This window comes from Ochlerotatus camptorhynchus, unplaced genomic scaffold, assembly GCF_037179485.1.
Source record: "Ochlerotatus camptorhynchus isolate MF236.1 unplaced genomic scaffold, CSIRO-AGI_Acam_v1.1 ptg000090l, whole genome shotgun sequence".
In the NCBI taxonomy this organism is placed as follows: Eukaryota; Metazoa; Arthropoda; class Insecta; order Diptera; family Culicidae; genus Ochlerotatus; species Ochlerotatus camptorhynchus.
The window spans coordinates 467,338-487,967 of record NW_027040580.1 but is presented as its reverse complement, the minus strand read 5'-3'; the positions used below and the strand labels follow the sequence as shown (position 1 = coordinate 487,967).

Sequence of the window (20,630 nt, the reverse complement as noted above, 5' to 3'; positions counted from 1 at the left end):
GCATTTAATAAGAAACATCGATCATTGAACGGCTAGAACTTTTTTTAGAGACCATGCATTCTTCGGCAGAATGGTTGGGCACTGCCTGGACTATAATTTAACATGATTATTTGCATGGTTCAAGCAAAATTGTGGTCCCTAGGTATGAAAATGCAAAAAAAGTAAGTTTTCCCATATTAATTTCCAAACAAATTTCAAACGCAATGCGGAAAGCAGGGTTAAAATCAATTGTCCCCAAATTTTGCACAGTTGTTTGGGATTGCAAGTGGAATCAAAAAAACAATGTTTTGAAAAAAAAGTATCAAGATGACCCACCCTAATATTTAAACGTATGTGCTAATAGCAATTCTGATTAACTGCAGAAATCAACTGCGGTCATCCGGGAACATTGTACAATGGTTGGCTGGAAAATATCGAAAGCGGAACCGGTCTTGGTGCCAGTATCATTTTTCGATGCCATCCGGAGATGTTGCTGGTTGGAAACACCTCTTCAGTTTGCCAGATAGACGGTAGATGGCGGTATCCGTTACCGCAGTGCTTAGCTCCCTGCGTGGTGCCATCTATATCGCAAGGTCAAGTAATACCAATCGAGTTTGAAGTGGACGTCAACTTGACAACGATTGTACCGACCAGCGGAAGCAGCTCCAAGGTGAAGCATGGAACTGTATTAGAAGTTATTTGCGATGAGCATTATGAATTCCCATTTTCGTCGCTATCACCGCCAACCTGCAATAACGGTACATGGAGTGTCATACCTCGTTGCGCTCCTGCTAGATGCAAGACAATGCCGAAACCTCCAAAGTTTGGAATGGTATTGGCTCCTAAAACCGAACATGGTATGCGGGCGAGGTTCAAATGCAAAGACGGCTACACTCTGACTGCGCCTGGAGGGAAAGAACTATTGAACCCCAATGATTATGTATTGGTTTGCTCTTTTGGAAACTGGACGGGAGAAACCCCACAGTGTCAGGAGGTATATTGCGCTTTCCCTGGATATATTCCAAATGGAAAAGTATTGCTAGTGGGTAATATGGGCCTGTATGACTACAGACCCTACGTGAGAAAGGTCATTAACAACAAACAAATCATGTACGAGTGTGACAAAGGATACGTAATTGAAATCGGTCCGCCAGGTGCCACCTGCATCGGAGGAAAATGGAGTCCCAAGGAACTTCCCACATGTATTCCTGGACAACATCCAAGGCTACGGTGGAACAGACGCCGTCGATCGATCGATCTTAAATTAAGGTTCCACAGATCAAATCATCTCAAACAACACTATCGCTTCTTAAAGCGGAAACTCGAAGAACATGACGAATACAATCGACAGTTCCCCATGGAGCCTCACGAGCTAGCTAAGCGAAGCATTTTGGCATACAGAGGACAATTGTCTCACAAGAGACATTACAACTTTGATGATTTTCAGCGATACAGAGCCAAGCGAAGCGTTGAAACCAATCGCAATGCGTTTCTGAGAAACGCTTTCCAGTCGGCTCTGGTTCGCGAGCGACGAGAACTTTCCGATGTAGAGAAAGCCTACAACAAATACTACGAGCGTATAAAAGCCAAGTATCGCAACTACGTGCAGAACTTGCTGGGATACAACAAATTGCGTCCCTTGCAGGAGATTCACGTACAAGATGGAAGATGGCAAACAAATGATGCTGACTCAATTTCCAGAAACAGAGTAGCTCCTAAGGCACGAACTGGAGTTAATGACTTTGAAGATGAATTCACTACCAAGGCACCTCGGTCGGCCAAGGCCAAAATCAACAAATCACGAGTAAAACCTAAAATGCAACCTCCAATCGCGATACCGGACATCAATGAAAAATCGACATATAAATACGATTTCCATGACATTCCAGACGCAAACCTTTCCAATCACGTAACAGCGAATGACATTTACACCAATTACTTCCCTCCACCATTGACCGGTAGATCGCACACCAATTGGCAATTTGCATCCGAGTTAACTCCGAAGGTTCAAGGACGCTCACACGAGCCACAAAGCTTGTACGCGACACTTTCACACAACTTCAGCTATGCTGACCGAAAGCCGGTATCTTCTGCAGTGCTGATGCAACAACTGCACTCGCAAATTATACGCCGTAAGCGTGACACAAGAGAAATATCTGTATCATCTGTCGAAGAGACTCGAAGAGCCCAGAAGAATAACCGTAAAAATTCCGGAGCAGTTGTTAATCAGACTGATCCCACCGGGACGGATGGAGATCCAACTAAGAAGAACAAGTTTAAGGGGCCTTGTGAACCTTTGGTTAGTGAATCGCATGCTCAGCTGGAAATTGTGAGACCCGGTAAGGACCCGAATGAAGCCTTTGGTCCGGGAACGATTATTCGAATGATCTGCAGTAAGGGGTTCGTTTCCAACATGGCGGGTCCGAATGCGACGTCCAAGTGCGTAAGAGGTCGATGGAAGCCGACCAGGCCAACCTGCAATATGAGTGAGTAAATTGCTCTGGGGATATATTTTCAAACTTGTTACAATTCTTATTTTTTCAGAACCTTGTTTCGTTCCATCAACGGAGCATGGAAAGTACTACTCTAGTCCAATCGATATGGTTACCATGGACGCTGCCAATCCATCGACTGCGGCATCTCTTACTCCGATGCAAACGATAGAGAATGGACAAATGATAACATTCCAGTGTGATCATGGCTACAACACTCAAGGTCCATCAGATCTTCGCTGCTGGAATGGTGAATGGGCTGTGAGTTCCACTCCGGAGTGCCTTCCGGCGCCATGCGTTCTTCCGCCAATTATGCACGCCATGTACCAAGGTGGATACCGTGCAGGGCTGACCATAGCTCATGGCAGTTCGGTGATGATACAGTGTGAGAGTGGCATGGGAAACATGGCAGCCGTACAGATGGGTAAGACTTGATTCCCTCGGTAAATCTATGAAATTGTCTAAAAATGCTTAAATATACTATCTTTATTCAGATTGCGCTCTTGGTTCACTTACTCCGGAAACCATAAACTGTGGCTACATAGCTTCGCGAAAATCCCGCGATGATGATAGTAGTTCAATCATTGTACTGGATGGGAGCAACGTTACCTCTTCAGAAGATGAAAATGATGGCCGAGATTGTGGTCCTCCTGGAAAGATACACGGGTCCTTGGTGTACAAGAATGGTGAACAGATCGATGACAGTGAGGAAGGGTTCCCATCCGGAACGGAAATTACATTCGATTGTATAGTGAGCATAACGGGAGAGCAAACCACCTGGAAGATCATCTGCGAGGATGGACAATGGATAGGGCGATCGATGAATTGTGGTATGTTGAAAAAATGCCAACTTTCAAAGAGAGTCTGTATCAATATATTTCCAATGTTTTGACAGATGACGACGATCCGCTATATCACCGGATGCCTTCGGCCAATGGGTCATGTATGTTCCGGAACAATGAGCCACATGTGGTGAGCTTCTACAATGACCTCGAGATAAGAGAAGACATAGTTGAGTTCCCGCCGGCAACAACTATCATATCCAGGTAGGTTTGCGTTTAGTCATATTCTGCACCGACGGTAATGCTTATTTCGCCGGAAAGAACGTTCGTCTTGTGGTACCATTTATTCGTATCGAGGACAACTGAAAGGAAGCGAATTTCAATAGAATGCAACGTTTCATTCAAGCTCATCGGTTTAACATCTTACTGGTGTCTCCAGTTTCGACAAGAACAGTCAGGAAGTTACAACTGTAGTAGCACTCAGGTGGCGGGGCCAGTATCCATTCCTTAGATCCTTTGAGCTGCGATTGCCAAGATGGTAAACGAACGTTGTCCACCTAAAATTGAAGAGTGATGTTATAATGTGTCACTCTATTATAGTAAAAGTAATGATGACACATTCTACGTAACGTTACAACCGGGTTTGCCGGTATTTTCTACGTAGCTGAAAAAAAATGTTACCTTAATGTCATTTCAGATTTGGCAAGTACGTTAATTTTTTAATAAAAATTGATCAAGAGTTTATGATTTAAGTAGCTCAAAACTTTTTGGTGAGTAGTTGTTGTTGAGTAGTGTAGTTGACAAGTGCAGAACGTTGTAACTTCACTTTGTAACATAGTCGCTCACCTTATCATTTTTAGCTACTCAATTCATAAACTCTTGAACAATTCTTATACATAGTTGGAGATGCTTAACGTCAAATATCAGACTTAAAGTGGCCATGTTATACGATAGATGAGGAGATGAAAGTATAGAATTGATAGTTCTGTTAGAGTACGACAGTATGAAAATTGTATACAGAAAGTAGAAAGCGAGTAAAGTTTGCGATTTGCTCACGTACCTTCGATGTGCGGAAACAGTTCTATCGATTGTTTCACGTTTTTCGTTTCACAAGTAGTGTTTTTCCTTGATTTGTTTTCCAGAGCAGGTTTTCTGAGGTACTTGTAACTTCTTTTAAGTTTCCTAATTTTTCATCATGCTATCGCTGCTTCTCTAACTTCCCTGAATCTCTATGGATATCCCTGAAATTCTCAAAACTTTTTATAAGTGCCCAAAGTTTTTCTGAAGCTAATGGAAGTTAAAAAAAAACACCAAGTTTTCAGAACTTCTATTATGTTCCTACAGTTTATGTTTGAAACTTCTCTGAAATTCTCGGGATTTCCTTGCATTCATCAGAACTTTTTCTTACTTCCTACAATTTTTGTAAACTTAGTGAGACTGCCTTGAAGATCTCTTATCTTCCTGAAGTTCACGGAACTTCCCTGAAGATCTCGAAACTTCCCTGAAGGTAATGCTAGCAGGAAATAACAACTTCAAATATTTCAATTGCACTAGGAAATCAAAATGTAGAAAAATGTGAAAGAGTTAGGGATTTAGGAATCATCTTAGACTCTAAACTAACTTTCATAGACCATTACAGCACAATTATTCACAGCGCAAATAACATGCTAGGCTTTATCAAGCGCTTTTGCTGTAACTTTGAGGACCCATACACAATTAAAACACTATATCCCAAGTAAAAAATCTAGAGCTTCTTCTTCTTCTTTTTCTTCTTCTTCTTCGCATTTCAAGCTTATTGCATATCGCATATTAGCTTATTGCGTGCTCTCAACTTAGTGTTCTAGAAGCACTTCCACAGTTACTAATTGAGAGCTTTCGATGTCTGTACCATTTTTGCATTGGTATAATTGTGTGGCAAGTCCGATCATACTTCTATGCCCAGGGAAGTCGAGAAAGTTTCCAACCCGAAAAATTCCTAGACTAGACCGGGAATTGAACTCAGCCACCTCCAGCATGGTTTTGCTTTGTAGCTGCGCCTTTACCGACTGAGCTAAGGGAGGCCCCACACAAATCTAGAGCTGCTTGGCTATATTCAAAATTTATTAAGGTTTTATTGCAGCTGCAACCATTGCCTACAGCTTTATGACGGTCATATACAATGCAAGTCATGGAACATTCTCATAGCTATCTACAAAACCCCTATAAAGCTAATAATAAAACCAACTGATGCTTATGCTATTTTCCCTTATGAAAGGTTTTATGATTGCCTTGAAGTATAAAAAAAAGCAATATGAATAATATGAATAAAACCCAAAAATAAATCCATTTATTGCTATATAAGTAAGCGCAATAAAACTAGTTGGCCATGAAACAGTTATTTAAAAACAATTATAAGCGTTCAGTTGCAACTTCAGAAGTGTAAATGGGCGATTTATTTTTACAACATAGAAAGAATCAAAACATTCCGGTACTTTCAAGCGGAGCGCAAAGAAAATCAACAATAATTTTAGCATGAGCCCGTTTATTTGCTACAGTCAGCCGCAAACCTTCGTGAATAACTCCAACCAAGAAAAAAAAATGCCGCTGCATTTTCTGCGGATGTCACAAAGGAAGCTGTAAAGAGTGTACCTCCTCACCATTCTGAACCATCTTCACTTCGAATGGACACATTGCTACACCAAAAATGACTCATGAAGAGGAAATATATAATTATCTGGAGTCGGAAGATGATACCTATGCAAACTTGCATCTCTTATCCGATTTACAGTCGTGGATGGTCACAACAATTCAACAATCAGCATTTTTTTTTTTTTTTTTTTCTACTCCTCTTTTCCCTGGCTTAGACCGCAACAATCAGCATTGAAAATTTTCTTTCCTTTTCTTTCCTTGTTTTTCATGGGGTGACACTGTCGAATCTTGGTCGAAATACATGGAATGGTGACAGTTCTAGGACAAAAAAGATGAAAACACGCATAACTTTTCATGAAGTCTAATATGCAATTAAAAACTTTTCCAAATGTTTGTAAAATTCATCGGTTGCACCCGTAGAATAAGAATATACGTTTACCCTCAAATAATAAAAAAAAAAATGAATTGCACTTGTAAATTATGCTTTTCTGTTCTGTTTCCATCCAATGTAAGCATTAGGGAAAATCTCTCTAATAAAGCAAAAAAAAAGTATGCATTTGACATTTTAAGAAATCGCGCTTGGTGTTTTTCTAGCCCGCTGTCCTCTTTCGCCATATTGTCATTATGAAAATCCCATTAGCCTTGGAATAAAATCCAAGAAATTTCAATAAAATAATGGCTAAAATAGAGATCCGAACTGATTTCCAGTGACTTTATTTATTGAGATCTATTTTCTGTAAAATTAAGATGATTCCATCAAATTAATTTGATTTCTAAAACAATCTTTTTTGTTAACTTGAATTATTTTTGAGGCGCATTAATTTAACGCTCATATTATTCCAATATACACGATAAAATTTCAAGCGTATATGTGTTGGAACTTTTAAAAAGGCATATATTTTCTTTAAGATTTTCACTAATGTCGCCATGAAACAAAATTGATTGCATGGTGATCTTGACACCAACACTCAAACCTATTTTTACAGCTAAAGATTACCATATGGAAAAAAAAAGTTTCAGCAGAACAGAACAACAACAAGCAAATTTATGGCGGTTGCTTTGATGCAATAAAAATTAAATTGGATTTATAACTGATTTTCACCAAAGCGTAATAAAACTGCTTGGATACAATATTACTCTTAAAGAGACTATGAGAACCTTTTGTAGAGTATGGGGCTTTCTTACAAAAGGTTTTAAGACAGCTTTATTGTGATTCTCAAACATGCTTTATAAACCTTATCAAGAGTGGTCCACTAAGCTGGAAGACGATATTATGGTTATCAAAAGGTTGTGCTGGAGCTATTAATTTTAATGACGGTTTTATAAAATTTATCTCAAAAACCACTAATAGAGTGCAATAAAACAAGAAATGCTACTTGGTATATTGCATATGTGAGGTCAATACTGGAATATCTACTATCGCAATTTTATTAAAATTCAATTCAGTAGTAGTTCTATGATGCTTTTTCGTTAATTTTCTTGAAATTTTGGTCAGAAGTTCCATGGAATTATATTTTGAATTGACCTCTGAGTTCCTTTGAAATGTTGCTCAGAATTTATTTAGGAATACTTCTGAGTATCTCCTTTCAATCCCAATGGATATCATTTTTTTCATTTATAGTAACTTTAACGCTAATTGAATTATTCTCTTAATTACCATTACTCATTATAAGCGTGGAAATTTGCATAGTTAACCTTGCAAAGCCTATTGAATTCTTTCCAGAATTACCTTGAAAATCTCCATGGAAATCATTAAAAATACTTTCCAGAACTCCCTAGAAGATCTCTGCAGAATACCTTTGGATTGCGTCCATTCATGAAATGTCAAAGAAATTAATTTCGTGGAAAAGTCGCTAGGCAGAAACTTCGATCATTACCGACGACAACGTCAATTGATTTCAATGTAAAACATGTACCCATATTTTTGTTTTGGTTCGAAACGTAATTCGATACAAAACATGTTTTTTATGGAAAATACAGTTCGAACGAAAGCAAGAATATGGGTGATGAGCTCTCAGATCTGCCAAAAACGGTTAAATTTTCACGTGCAATGCACAATTGATTCATACCTTAATGTGTACTGTGGCGCATCATGAATCAATCGATTTATTTCAAATTTTTGCTCTTCTCCCATTTTTTGCCAATGTACACCGTACCGAAATCCAGACACTTTTTAAAGATGATTATCAATGCCTATCATGTCATCCGACGTCATCGTTCAGAATATTCACACATTACCAGACCGACTGGACTGTGGAGCATTACGGTTCAATATTACCATCGTTTTTACGGGTGCTACATCAATCGTAACGTACTATAGTTTGAGCAAAAAATCAATCCAATCAACCCGAAAGCATATTCCCATTGACATTTTCATTTGCTGTGCTCCGTTTATCATAAAAACTGTCCTTAGGGAACGTTAAATAATTTCATTTGCAGTTTTTTTTATATTTCAAACCCCCTCCCGCCCTTAGTAAAATATTACATCGAATATTTATATGTTCCGTATTCGATCTGTTTTGTTGTTATTTCCAAAACCCTCCTCCCATGTAAGAACACGCAAGAAAATTTCAAACGCTCCCTCTCCCTCTAAATGCATATGTAATTTATAAATGATCCCTTAATATATCGGATAGTGGATTCGTATTTTTTTTTTAATTTTCTCTACCAGTGATTCACTTTGATCAATGCTGAATTCAATATTATACACATTGTTGCCATGTATGGCCATGTAACTTTGACTCTGGTATGCAACATATGGTGGGAAACAAGACTCATCATCCATCGGTATTGCGTCACTTACGTGCATGTGTGCTCCCAGTCCAGTGCCACCCATAAACACCCAATCGACCGCGTTGTTCTCGGATGCCTTCGGTAGAAAATACGGCCGTCCATAGTGTTGTCTTAAGATTTTTAGGATTTCCGGATCACAGTTACTCCACCCAAAGTACCACGGTTCCGTTCCCGGTTCGTAGTTAACGCGTGCGTCGCTCAAACTCAGCGCTTCGTAAATGTTCCGAAAGCCCGTCTGGTAGGGGAAAAATTGACACTTGGCAGCTTTCTTTCTTTTACCATATGTTTGGTAGATTTTCTTGAAAAACCAGTAATCGAAATACTCCGTGGCGGTCCAGTTGATGGTTGCATCGGTGACAATGACCGGTCCACCACCGTAAGCATAGTTTCGCTCAAATTCATCCGGGCTCACATTTGCAAGTCGAGGTACATTCCGCACATTTCTGCAAAAGTCGCAACTTTCCGGCGGTCTGAATGACTTCTGCAGCTGCTGCGGTATTCCAAGGATGCACTGCACTCGCGCGCCAAATCATGCAAAATACGATAGAGGGTAGAAATTTAAATTCAGCAGTGGGAATTTAACTCAAGTGGCTCATTTACATCTTCATTTGCAAACAACTCGCTGAAATAATGTTTTCCGATTGCACAAATTAGGAATGCGAGGATGAGCTGATACTTTCGAGTTCCGCTATAGCGGAGATAATCACGTTGCAGCTTCTGCTGGTGTCTACGGAACGAGGGCAAACAATTCAACTCGACACCACTCGAATTGGAATTAATTAAAAAATTCTTCAACTTTTCATTGACTTCTTCCATTTGGTTTTCCGGAGGTTGGTAGGTCGCTGTATCGAGGAATTTTCCCGCTTCGAAAGAGCACGAAGAGGCAGTGGTAAATTGATGAGAAGTGTTCTCTTGTTTTGAGCCACCGCACAGCCAACGGAGTTGAACGTCTGCACTGGAGTAAGTTTTTATTTGAACTGATCAAACAATATAACGAGTGTTCGCTTGCATCGTGTGTCTTCATCCGCCTCTTTGCGCTGCACAGTGGGATTATGTTAATACAATTTTACATATCTGCATATGTAAAGTTTAATACAAATTAGTGTTGAACGTTTCTGGGCAGTTTGTTTTTAGTTTTATGTAGAACCTTATTTACTTTACCGATACACTTTTCAATATTGAACCAATATTGCTCCTTTTAATACGGATTCTTTCATTAGCAAGCATTATTTTACTGTAGCAGGATACCATTATACACTCCTGGAGAATAATATGATGCTTTACATTAGCGAGCGCAGAAGAGGTCGCTGAGGTAGCTTAGCTTTCAAACTGACACCGTCAGTCATATAATTCATTTGGGAGCTGCTTTTGGGCTATTGAGCACCTTTAATGGATACGCTCGAAATTTATTAGTGTAATAGTATTCTAGATCAAGTTCACCACCCTCTTCTCTTGAAGAGTCCAAGTATAGTCCTCGACAATACTTCCATTTACACGTGACCTGGGATTTACACGTTTAAGCTTCCGTATTGCCAAGACTATATCCAAGGAAACGACTTCCAACCAACCCTTTACTAATTCAAGGCTTTTGCCACAATTTCCACGTATTAGTCATTTATACCTGTATTCCGCGCGCGAGGCTCAAACCATTGTAGACTACTCAAAGCTATTCTTACTATTACTACTACAAAATCAAAAAACTAAAAATCCATCATCACCATCGAATATAGTTTTTTGTATGTGCTACACAAATTACTAAAATGTCTTTATGACAGTCTCCATTCAAAATAATCCGTTAGAGATAACTTTGTCAAGATACATGATTTATCCATTCATAAAAAATTAACTGCTCAATAAACAGCTTTTATATGTGAAATGCAGCGTCTCTTAAATTCTGTAAGTGTAGTTGCACGCTTGATGTGTCTAGGCATCGAATTGAAAACATTTATACCTTTGAAAAATAATGAATTTTGTGAAGCATTATTCAAAAGATGTGGTGTTCTTAGTTCATCCGCGTTTCTAGTGTTATTTCTATGAAAATCACTTCCTCTTTCAATCCGATCACACAAATATCGAGGCAGCAAACCGTTAACTACTTTAAAAATGAACACCATAGTCAAAAACACAATTCTTTGCTTCACTGACAGCCATTGCAAAGCGTCCAGCATAAAAGTTGAGGAAGTGAATCTAATGACTGTTCCAGAAAGTATAAGCACACCTTATTTTAACGATCACTTTGAATATAATGAAATATTTCAACATGTTTTGGCTGCGTCCTTTTGTTTGCTCATTTCTGAATGACATAGCATCAAAAAAGTGCTCAGTTTTGTGTTTCCTGTCAAAATGCGTGGTCTTACTCCGGAACAACGAAAAAGTATCGTGCACAAATGGTGCACTGTGAGCGGACTCTCCTTGAGAAAATTGGCCAAGGAAGAGGGTGTAAGCGTCGAAGCGGTACAAACTGCGATTAAAAAATATAGAGAACAGTGTACGTTTGAAGATGCGCCGAAGAGTGGCCGGAAATCCGGTCCTGTAAGTCCGGATATCGATAAAAAGATCAGGGATGCCTACAAACGAAAACCATCGACTTCCGTTCGGGATGTTGCGAAAAAACTAGGGACCTCGTCGAGTAACGTCGTGCGTGCCAAAGAAAGACTTAGGCTAAAAACATACCGGAAGCAGAATAAAACTAAAAGGAACCCAAAACAGGCCGTGTCCGTGAAACCACGGGCCCGCAAACTCTACGATTCGTTATTGTGTCGAAATTCTGGGTGTATAATAATGGACGACGAAACGTACATGAAACTAGATTACAAAACGCTTCCCGGACCACAATTCTATACTGTAAGCGAAGGCAAGGACATCCCCAAAATGGAGAAGACAATTTTTATCGAAAAATTCGGTAAGAAGGTTATGGTTTGGCAGGCAATATGCGAGTGTGGTAAAACATCTAGTCCGTACATCACAACGGAGACGATGAACACTCAGAAATACGTTAAGGAATGTCTCCAGAAGCAATTGTTGCCGATGATCAGGCAGCACGAAGGTCAAGTAGTATTTTGGCCTGATTTGGCGTCATGTCATTACGCAAAGGACACTTTAGAATGGTACAAAAGTCAAAATGTATGTTTCGTGCTGAAAGACATGAATCCGCCGAACTGCCCGGAGGCATGGCCAATCGAGACTTTTCGGGCTTTAACCGAAGCAAAGCTTTGAAAATTAATAAAACCAGCGGACGACATCCAAAAATTCAAAAAAGATTGGCCAAAAGTGGTCAAAATGGTGAGAAGTACCACTGTGCAGAAGCTAATGGGTCATGTTCAAGGAAAAGTAAGGAGTCTTGGCTATGATTAAATATGTTGATTAAACGAGAGTAAAATATCATTTGAAATACAAATACAAATATGATTTGCCAAATAAAATTATTAAAACTTAAAAAAACATGACTTTTTTGTTATTTTGAAAGTGTGTTTCATTGGCCAAAAATAAAATGGAAGGGCAAAAGTCTAGATGAGGGGAGATGATTGATTTGTATAGCTGTATTTTACTACCAATAGTTAAACCGTTTTTCAAGCGACATAGAATTCCATACTTCTTGGCAATTTTCTTGATGACATTGTCAATATGAGAATTGAACTTGAGTTTGTCATCAATAATCACGTCAAGATATTTAATTTCCTTAACGCGATTAATTGTCTCATCATCAATAACAACAGAGACATCATCATCTACACGATTCCGCGAAATTACCATGACTTTAGTTTTACTTATATTCAATTTTAACTGCTCACACTTCAACCATCTACTTAGAGAACGCAAATCTTCATTCAAGCGTAAAACGGCTTCTTCTAAATCTTTAGCTGCAATGAATAACACAGTATTGTCAGTAAAAAGATTAATATCACAAAATCGTAAAACTCGTCGCATGTCATTAATATACATAATAAATGAAAGGGGCCCTAATACACTTCCCTGAGGCACTCCAAGGTCATTGTCAACGGGACAAGATACAAAATCATTAAAAACAGTCCTTTGTGTTCTGTCAGATAAATAGCTTTCAAACCATTTGTATGCAGAACCCGAAATTCCAAAGCGCTTGATTGTTCTCAACAATAAGGGCCTAGAAATTGTCTCAAAAGCGCGTTTTAGATCAAAAAACACAGCAAAAATCGTATCCTAGATCGTATCTTTATGCTCCAAATTTTCTTTCCATTTAGCTAACACTAAGTTTAACGTGGTTTCACAAGAATGACCTTCCCGGTATCCCGATAGTTCCGGTATCAACAAACAGCGGCACGTGCCCAGATTGCAATGATTGATTATTAAGGTCCCGCAGAGTGTGTCGAATGACATTAAAGCAATCTTGAATAACTCTACCATTAACATTATCTACTCCAGCCGTTTTTTTTTCTAATGAAAAGCAAATATTTTTAAGTTCATATTCATATTGTAGCATATACAAAAAACTACATTGTTTGCCTCGATGGTGATGATGGATTTTTAGTTTTTTGATTTTGTAGTAGTAATAGTAAAAATAGCTTTGAGTAGTCTACGATGGTTTGAGCCTCGCGCGCGGAATACAGGTATAAATGACTAATACGTGGAAATTGTGGCAAAAGCCTTGAATTAGTAAAGGGTTGGCTGGAAGTCGTTTCCTTGGATATAGTCCTGGCACTGCGGAAGCTTAAACGTGTAAATCCCAGGTCACGTGTAAATGGAAGTATTGTCGAGGACTATACTTGGACTTTTGATAACTAGTTACACCTTTGAATGTTTTTGGTTGATGCCTATAACATATTTAACAGGACATTTATATCTGTAATTGTAACCAACTCGATTTTGTTTGCAAACCTGGTTAAAATGTTTATATTTAATTATCTTAAAGATAACTCGTCCAGCTCAAACCTTTGTAGGGGTAAGAGGTGGAACCATCATCATCATCACCATCATCATCTAATGTAATTGGGTGAAAACCATCAAATCTACAGTTACTATTAATAGGCTGTTTTATTTCGTCCGGTTCATTGATCAGTTCAATAGATTGATTGATCAGTGAAACGCTCTCGACGAAATAGTCATTAAACTTAAAAGCAATAACTGGTTCTGACTGTTCTAATATGCCATCAAAAGTTATAGTCCGCAATTTACAATTACTAGGTTTTGATAAAGATTTCAAAATTTACCATAACTCTTTGCTGTTGTTTTGATGCTGATCAATTTTCCTCTGAATATATTCACATCGAGTTTTCTTTATCGATTGTGAATATTTATTACGCGCGACCGTGTACCTATTCAAATGATTATCACTATTAGATCTACAAAACTTTTTGTACCATTTGTCCCTCTTACGTTTAAGACGCAAAAGATCCAAATTGTACCAGCTGTTCGAGTTTTTCAAAGAAACAAACTTTTGTTCAACTAATTTATTGGTACAAGTTTTCAAAACGTTAGTAAGAACAGCTGCATCTTCATCTAAAGTTCCGGTAACTATTGGAAAATCCACGCTTCTCTCAACAAGATTCGAAACAGCTTGCTCCGAATATTTCCTCCAGCACTTCAATTTTACAAAATTATCGTTATCGTTAACATGGTCTAAGACATTAATTACTAAAGTTTCATGATCGGTTATTTTCAAATCAGCTTGAAAGACAGAATCAAAATTAGAATAAACATGGTCAATCAAAGTTCTACTGTGCCGGGAAATACGCGTATATTCACTTACTAATTGTTTTAAATTAAAGAAATCAGCTAATTGCTTCAGATGATTCGAATTGCTAGTATCATGCCAATTAATGTTAAAATCACCCGCAAGTATATTTAATTTACTAGAATCTAAAAATGTCTCGAGCCAGTTCTCTAAAATTTCAATAAAACGCTGATTACTTGAACTGGGAGAATGATACAAAACACCATAATTACCCATCTTCATGCCACGTTCAACTGTAATGTCTAAGAACCTTTTTAACATAAATAGCAACACCGCCAGTGTGCCTCGATTGTGACAAATAAGCAGCAGCTTATTGCTATACTGATCAAAAGATTCAATTTCTACAATATGTGTTTCTGCTAACAAAACCATAAGTGAACGATTTTCTTCTACAATCTGACGTAATGTTGTTATTCAAATACAAAATATCTAAGTTAATCACATTACTACAGGAACTTGGTTGCTATTTATTGAAATGTAAGCTGTTTTTTTCTGATCATATAGCTTTTTATAAATGTGCCCAAATTCTCCACATCTGAAGCATCGCAAAACATTAATCGCGGGAACTATCGAGCACCGATCAAACCCTACATTTACTTTGTTCGCACATAACAAACATTTATACGTCTCGATATCGACTTCGACTGAAGCGTGGATTTTCGACCATGTTAACTACTTTTACATCATTAATTGCGATGTCTTCATTTTGACTTTTTAAAAAGTCAATGAAGGCATCGGAGGAATTAATGTAGTTTGGATCCATTTCTCTCCAGGTACGGGTCAATGTTTGTCTGAGGCTTGCTGTACTCGGGTGGCGTTTAGAACAGGCCTTGGCCTTAATGACGCGCCATATTGAGTAATCCAGCAGATTAAGATCGGGGCTGGATTGCGGCCACATATCCTTCGCCCAGAACGGAAGATGTTCCTGCAACCAATTCTAAGTGCTGTTCGAGATGTGGCACGGAACCTAATCTTGTTGACATACAACATTTGGCTTCGGACCGTACTGTTCTTTGATCCACGGAAGAACATACTTACTTAAAATCCCGATGAAGACCTCCGTGTTGACCTTGTCGCCTTCTGGAATGAACACCGGGTCAATTTTTTTGCCATCGGAAGCCACCAATCCAAACACCATAACGCTAGCAGGATGCTTGGTCAGATACACGTTCTTGTGCTCGTCGGCCACGTCTTTTACCGGATGAGAACTAATGTACCGGTCAGTTCTGGAATTTGATACGGGATCTACGGTAAACATGCTCTCGTCGGTAAACAGGATTACCGGATTTTTTTCACTTAAGGAAGTTCAAGATTTTCTTGCATCGTTCGACTCGTAGCTTCCGGATGCGGTTGGTAATCATGTGAGTTTTTTTTCCCTGCCCTCGACTTCACCTAGCAATCTTCCTTTACGATCTTCCGTGCCGTAAAGTCACTGCTCCCGTATTCCTTTGCCATTTTCCTTATTGAACGCACTGTATTCACTCAAATCTTCCTTTTGATAGCAGCGATAACCCTCGGAAACAGAGCTGACCTCGGACGACCTGTGGCCACCTTCACGGATAGTTGTCCTTTCTTTTCTCGGTCTAAAACCCTTTTGACGGTCCACCGGTACACTCCCACGCCGATCGAAATGTCTTTTTGTCTTGCAACTGTCAAACTAAGTAAATCATTTTCTTTTATGCACAGCCTACTACGGTATGAGCTATAGGTTACGTGCATGCAAAGTAAACAAAGGCATTGTATGCACTGGTGAAACGGGAACCTTATTTGTACGATGGTGCAAACATTATCACGCATACGGTAGAATAACATGAATTTCCTTGTCCAGACAACTTTGCAATAAAGCGGGTGACAAAGTGGACGAGTTCTAGTGCCTTTGCGCAATTTTGTCGTGTATAATCACAAACTTATCGAAATCGTCGAAACTGGGCTTACAGCGGTGTCGCTGGTGTAGTGCTAAGAGTGATTACCTCTCACCCCAAAAGGCCTGGGTTCAACCCCAGTAGGCGCCGCCGGGATTTTCTGAGGCATAACATCTCTGATCACGCCTTCCTTCGGAAGGGAAGTAAAGCCGTTGGTCTCCGGTTCATGAGTTGATGGGTCGATAATGAAATGGTGAAAAATGTTTAATTTTCAAATGTACTATAGTAAACCAGTACTGATACCAGCACTGATCTTAGTTTTCATAATAGGACAACTATTTTTGGTCTTTGTACGTCTTCCACGTTCCGAAAACAAGCAGAGAATCATCATCACGCATTGGAAAACAAACAACAAATAAAAGTACACAATTTACCTACGCCTAACCCACTATCCAGTCACAGCCACCGAGAAGAAATTTTCCTCTTTCCATCCCTCGTTTGAGTTCGCTATCAGTTGCCGTGGCATGCCCATTCCCCACAAATAAACCACTTCCGCTTATCAATCGTTACCATTCACTGAAGATGTACATTAGGGTGGGTTAAGTTTGTATGGTGGATCAAAACTGCCTGCTCCCCAGTGGTATTTAGATTTGTATTGAGGTCCCCACAACTGTGCCATTTGATGTGTACACATTTAATCTAGCTCGGTAAAATCTCCAACAGCCGATTACCTTGGCATTTACTTTTCCTGATATCTCTGAGAAATATCTGTTTGTTAGCTGATATCTCAGCAAAATGTTATTTGTTAGCTGAGTCTCGGCAATTGTTTTACTGAATCTCAGCAAAATAAATTGCAGAATCAGTCGGCTGTTGGAATCTCGGCGAAAAAATTAAGTGTGTATTGGAAACTATTCATGCCAAAAGTTCAAAAGTTGGTCAATATTGATCAAACATGATACTTGGATTGGGAAAACTTTATCGCAGACCGTGTTGTAAAGTTGACCCACCCTTTCTCCTTTTGTCTCTTTGTTGTACGAGGCGTCATCCATGAGCCACCACTTTCCTTTCGATTGAAATTTACCGGTAATGGCGAACGGTAGGTATGTAATTGTGCCTTTGGAACGCTGAAAAGCTTCCTAAACCTTTAAAAAACACTGAAATAGTCGAACACTGTATTTTGGTGCATAGCTACTACTCAGGTTACGGTGTTTTAATTTCGTATTTACGGGTTATGGGTAAACAAAACAGTTAAATGCTCGTTAGTATAAGACGCTTCTGCTAGAACATGCATATGAGATGATTTAAAAGAACCTTCTCAAAGCATGTAGCATTTGATTATTAAAAAAAAACAATCATCAACAGATTAATAAATCTGAGGTGCGCATCCGGATACAGGATTAGACTAATTTGATGATTTTAAATGGCTTAGGGGGCATTTCTTGAAAAAAAGACACATTTACCTTTTTACTACCTTCCTTCCGGACTCTTTTTTTCCTTTGGTTTGTTTTTTCCGTCGATCTTGTTTTCCGTGCTGAGCACCAATGCTACCGACGTGCCAGGAAGGCAGCTCCCACACCTGGACCCTACCTATCGACCCATCAACTCATGAACCGGGGACCAACGGCTTTACTTCCCATCCGAAAGAAGGCGTGATCAGAGATGTTATGCCTCAGAACATCCCGGCGGTGCCGACTGGGATTGAACCCAGGCCTGCTGGGGTGAGAGATAATCACGCTTACCACTACACCACCGGCGCCGTTACCTTCCGGACTTGTTTGCAATTGTTTGTACGGGAATGTTTTTTTCTCCTGTTCCAACGAGTGAGGTAATTTTCTTTTGTTCTTTTGATATCAGTTAGGTACGTATAGTTTGGTGGCGCCCAATTAGGGATAATTTGTATTACTTTGGGGAAATGTTTCATTCGAAATTTTCTATAACGGGTATAATTTCAGTCACGGGAATGATAATTGAATGTTGGTTTTTACTTTTGTGTTTTATATATTTTTTTGGTTTCATTCCAGATGTATCGACATTGGAAAATATGCTATGATTGGCACCAGCGTACGAACGTGTGTCCGATCGGAATGGACGGGTCAGAAACCGTCATGCTTTGGACTGAATCAGGAAAACGATTATGCAAGTAAGTTTCGTCATTTCATTGAGGTTTTGGGCCTGATTCATTTTTGTGAAGCTGTCAGCGGCCAGGATAGTTAGCTTGATTTATTTTCCGTGCTGAGTACCAATTCTACCGACGCCAGGAAGGCAGCTGCCACACCTGGACCCTACCTATCGACCCATCACATCAACTCATGAACCGGGAATCAACGGCTGTACTTCCCTTCCGAAGGAAGACGTGATCAAAGATGTTATGCCTCAGAACATCCCAGCGGCACCGACTAGGATTGGACTCAGGCCTGCTGGGGTGAGAGGTAATCACGGTTACCACTACACCACCGTCGCCGCTTGGGACAGTTGACTTGCAGATAGTATGCTCACAGTTTGTCGTTGAATTGATCTAGTATATTTGATATTTCTTGCTCCCGAAAACTGGAAAATTCCATGATCTTCTGGAAAGTTTAATAAATTCCAGGATAATTGCCGGGACACTAGGCAGGTTGCAAACATTTTTGGTCAGGAAAGTTTAGAGGTTTTAAATAATGAAGAGAAGAAAGTTTATATCTTTAGCGTAGATACAATAACTTCAGGGAAGCTCCAATTTGATTTGAAAGTCGATTCTTTCCGGATAGTTTAAAGATCTCGAAGAATTTGTTCCTATAAATTCAGGGCAATTCCATGAATTTCCATGACATTTCTAGTAGTTGTAAGCGTGATTACCTCTCACCCCAGCAGGCCTGGATTCAATCCCGGTCAGCGCCGCCGGGATGCTCTGAAGCATAACATCTCCTATCACGCCTTCCTTCGCAAGGGAAGTAGGGAAGTAAAGTTGTTGGTCCCCGGTTCATGAGTTGATGGGCTGATAGGTAGGGTCCAGGTGTGGGAGCGGCCTCCCTGGCGTTGGCAGCATTGGTGCTCAGCATGGAAAACAAGATCGACGGAAACCGAATCAAGGAAAAAAAAATAGAGCTTCAGCGAAAATTATTTGGATTACAAATTTCAGGAAAATTAGACCGTAGAGAAGTCCAAAGAACTCCAAAGAAAACTTCAGAAAAAATTGAAAACTTAAGGGAAGTTTAGTGTACTTCGAAAAAGTTCCAAGATTTCCATTAAATTCTGGCAACTACAGAAAAATTTCGAGCACTCCAGAAATTTTTTGGAAGCGCTAGAGAAGATTCATGAATATTAGGAAAATTGTGGCAACCTATGAGAAGTTCCAAGAATATCAAGTAAATTTTTAAAACTTCAGAAAAATCCAAAAAAGTTCAAAAAAGTTTGGAGATTTTAAAGAAATTTCCGTTAGCATACTTCAGGGAAAATCAAAGAACTTCAAGACAGTTCTATTAAGCTCATGAAAATTGTGGTAACTTTTAAGAAATTCTGCATGGAAGTTGAACGAATTTCAGGGAAATTTGGAGAGCTTCAAAAAGTCGATACAAATTAACAAATGCTTAAAAATCTTTACAGAAGCTACGTGAAGTTCGGAGAAGTTCCTAGAATCTCAGGAAAACTACGGGATCTATAAGCCCGATAAATAAACATTTGGAAGATTTTGGGAACTCTACAGAAGTGTCGATAATTTTAAGGAAAATTGTCACCAATTGGTATACGATTTGATGTGTCGCATTAGAGGTTTGGTTTAAGAATAATCGAGCTGGCTAAACAACCATGTCAGAATAGAACAGTGATTAAGTGGTTAAGGGTTTGGCTTATCAAGGTTAGGATTAGGATTCACATCAGGTTTATGATTTTTTTTACGTCGATAGCAGGCATGGCAAATCATTTACATTCATTTCATGCAATGTATTCATTTGCCTCTAACTTTTTTCATCAACAGCATTCTAAAAAATGATGCATAGAGCTTTAGTAGGTTTTGTTATTAGCTACAACTTTTGTCTATAACTCAAATCTGTATCTCTTTTGCATCACGAATTAGAGCGGGCAGACCTTGCTACTGTTTTTCAGTGAATGTACATTTACATTTACTGAAAAACACTTCTGTTTGTCTGTGGCTTCTGTTCGTTCTGGTTCGTCATGCATAAGATATACGGATTTGAGTTGTTAACAAAAGTTGTAGCTACTAACAAAACCTACAAAAGCTGCGTACATCATTTTGCGGAATTCTGTTGATGGAAAAAGTTAAATGTAAATGATTTTCCATGCCTGGTCGATAGCTAACATAACGAATTGATTGGATTGTATGAATGACTCTCTTCCATGTAAGTATTTTTAAGCTTTATGGCGAGTTGATTACAATTACAGCAGTCTATTA

General features: G+C 39.1%; 2 protein-coding genes across 2 annotated transcripts in view; one reads left to right on the top strand and one right to left on the bottom strand.

The window, feature by feature from the left end:
* Hasp (Hig-anchoring scaffold protein) overlaps positions 1-20,630 on the top strand; it is a 90,235-nt gene that overhangs the window by 54,360 nt on the left and 15,245 nt on the right. Inside the window, exons 7-11 of the mRNA XM_065218589.1 lie at positions 363-2,465; positions 2,524-2,895; positions 2,966-3,301; positions 3,367-3,517; positions 18,265-18,383. Of these exons, the coding sequence (XP_065074661.1) occupies positions 363-2,465; positions 2,524-2,895; positions 2,966-3,301; positions 3,367-3,517; positions 18,265-18,383 (3,081 nt within the window). The remainder of the gene's footprint in view (positions 1-362; positions 2,466-2,523; positions 2,896-2,965; positions 3,302-3,366; positions 3,518-18,264; positions 18,384-20,630) is intronic.
* On the bottom strand, positions 3,511-9,505 carry LOC135698566 (uncharacterized). Its single transcript, XM_065218611.1, has 4 exons — positions 9,275-9,505; positions 8,685-9,185; positions 3,681-3,810; positions 3,511-3,615 (listed from the first exon to the last, which is right to left on the bottom strand). Exons 1-4 carry the CDS (start codon positions 9,488-9,490, stop codon positions 3,530-3,532), a joined length of 933 nt encoding a protein of 310 aa, XP_065074683.1. The 5' UTR covers positions 9,491-9,505; the 3' UTR covers positions 3,511-3,529.

Excerpts from the sequence above, each read along its gene's own strand:
- LOC135698566 (XM_065218611.1), bottom strand. The coding sequence starts at position 9,490 with ATGGAAGAAGTCAATGAAAAGTTGAAGAATTTTTTAATTAATTCCAAT. Across the intron at positions 9,186-9,274 it reads AGTTGTTTGCAAATGAAGAT|TGCATCCTTGGAATACCGCA; the intron begins GTAAATGAGCCA and ends GCGCGAGTGCAG. Across the intron at positions 3,616-3,680 it reads TGTCGAAACTGGAGACACCA|TTGTCCTCGATACGAATAAA; the intron begins GTAAGATGTTAA and ends GCTTCCTTTCAG.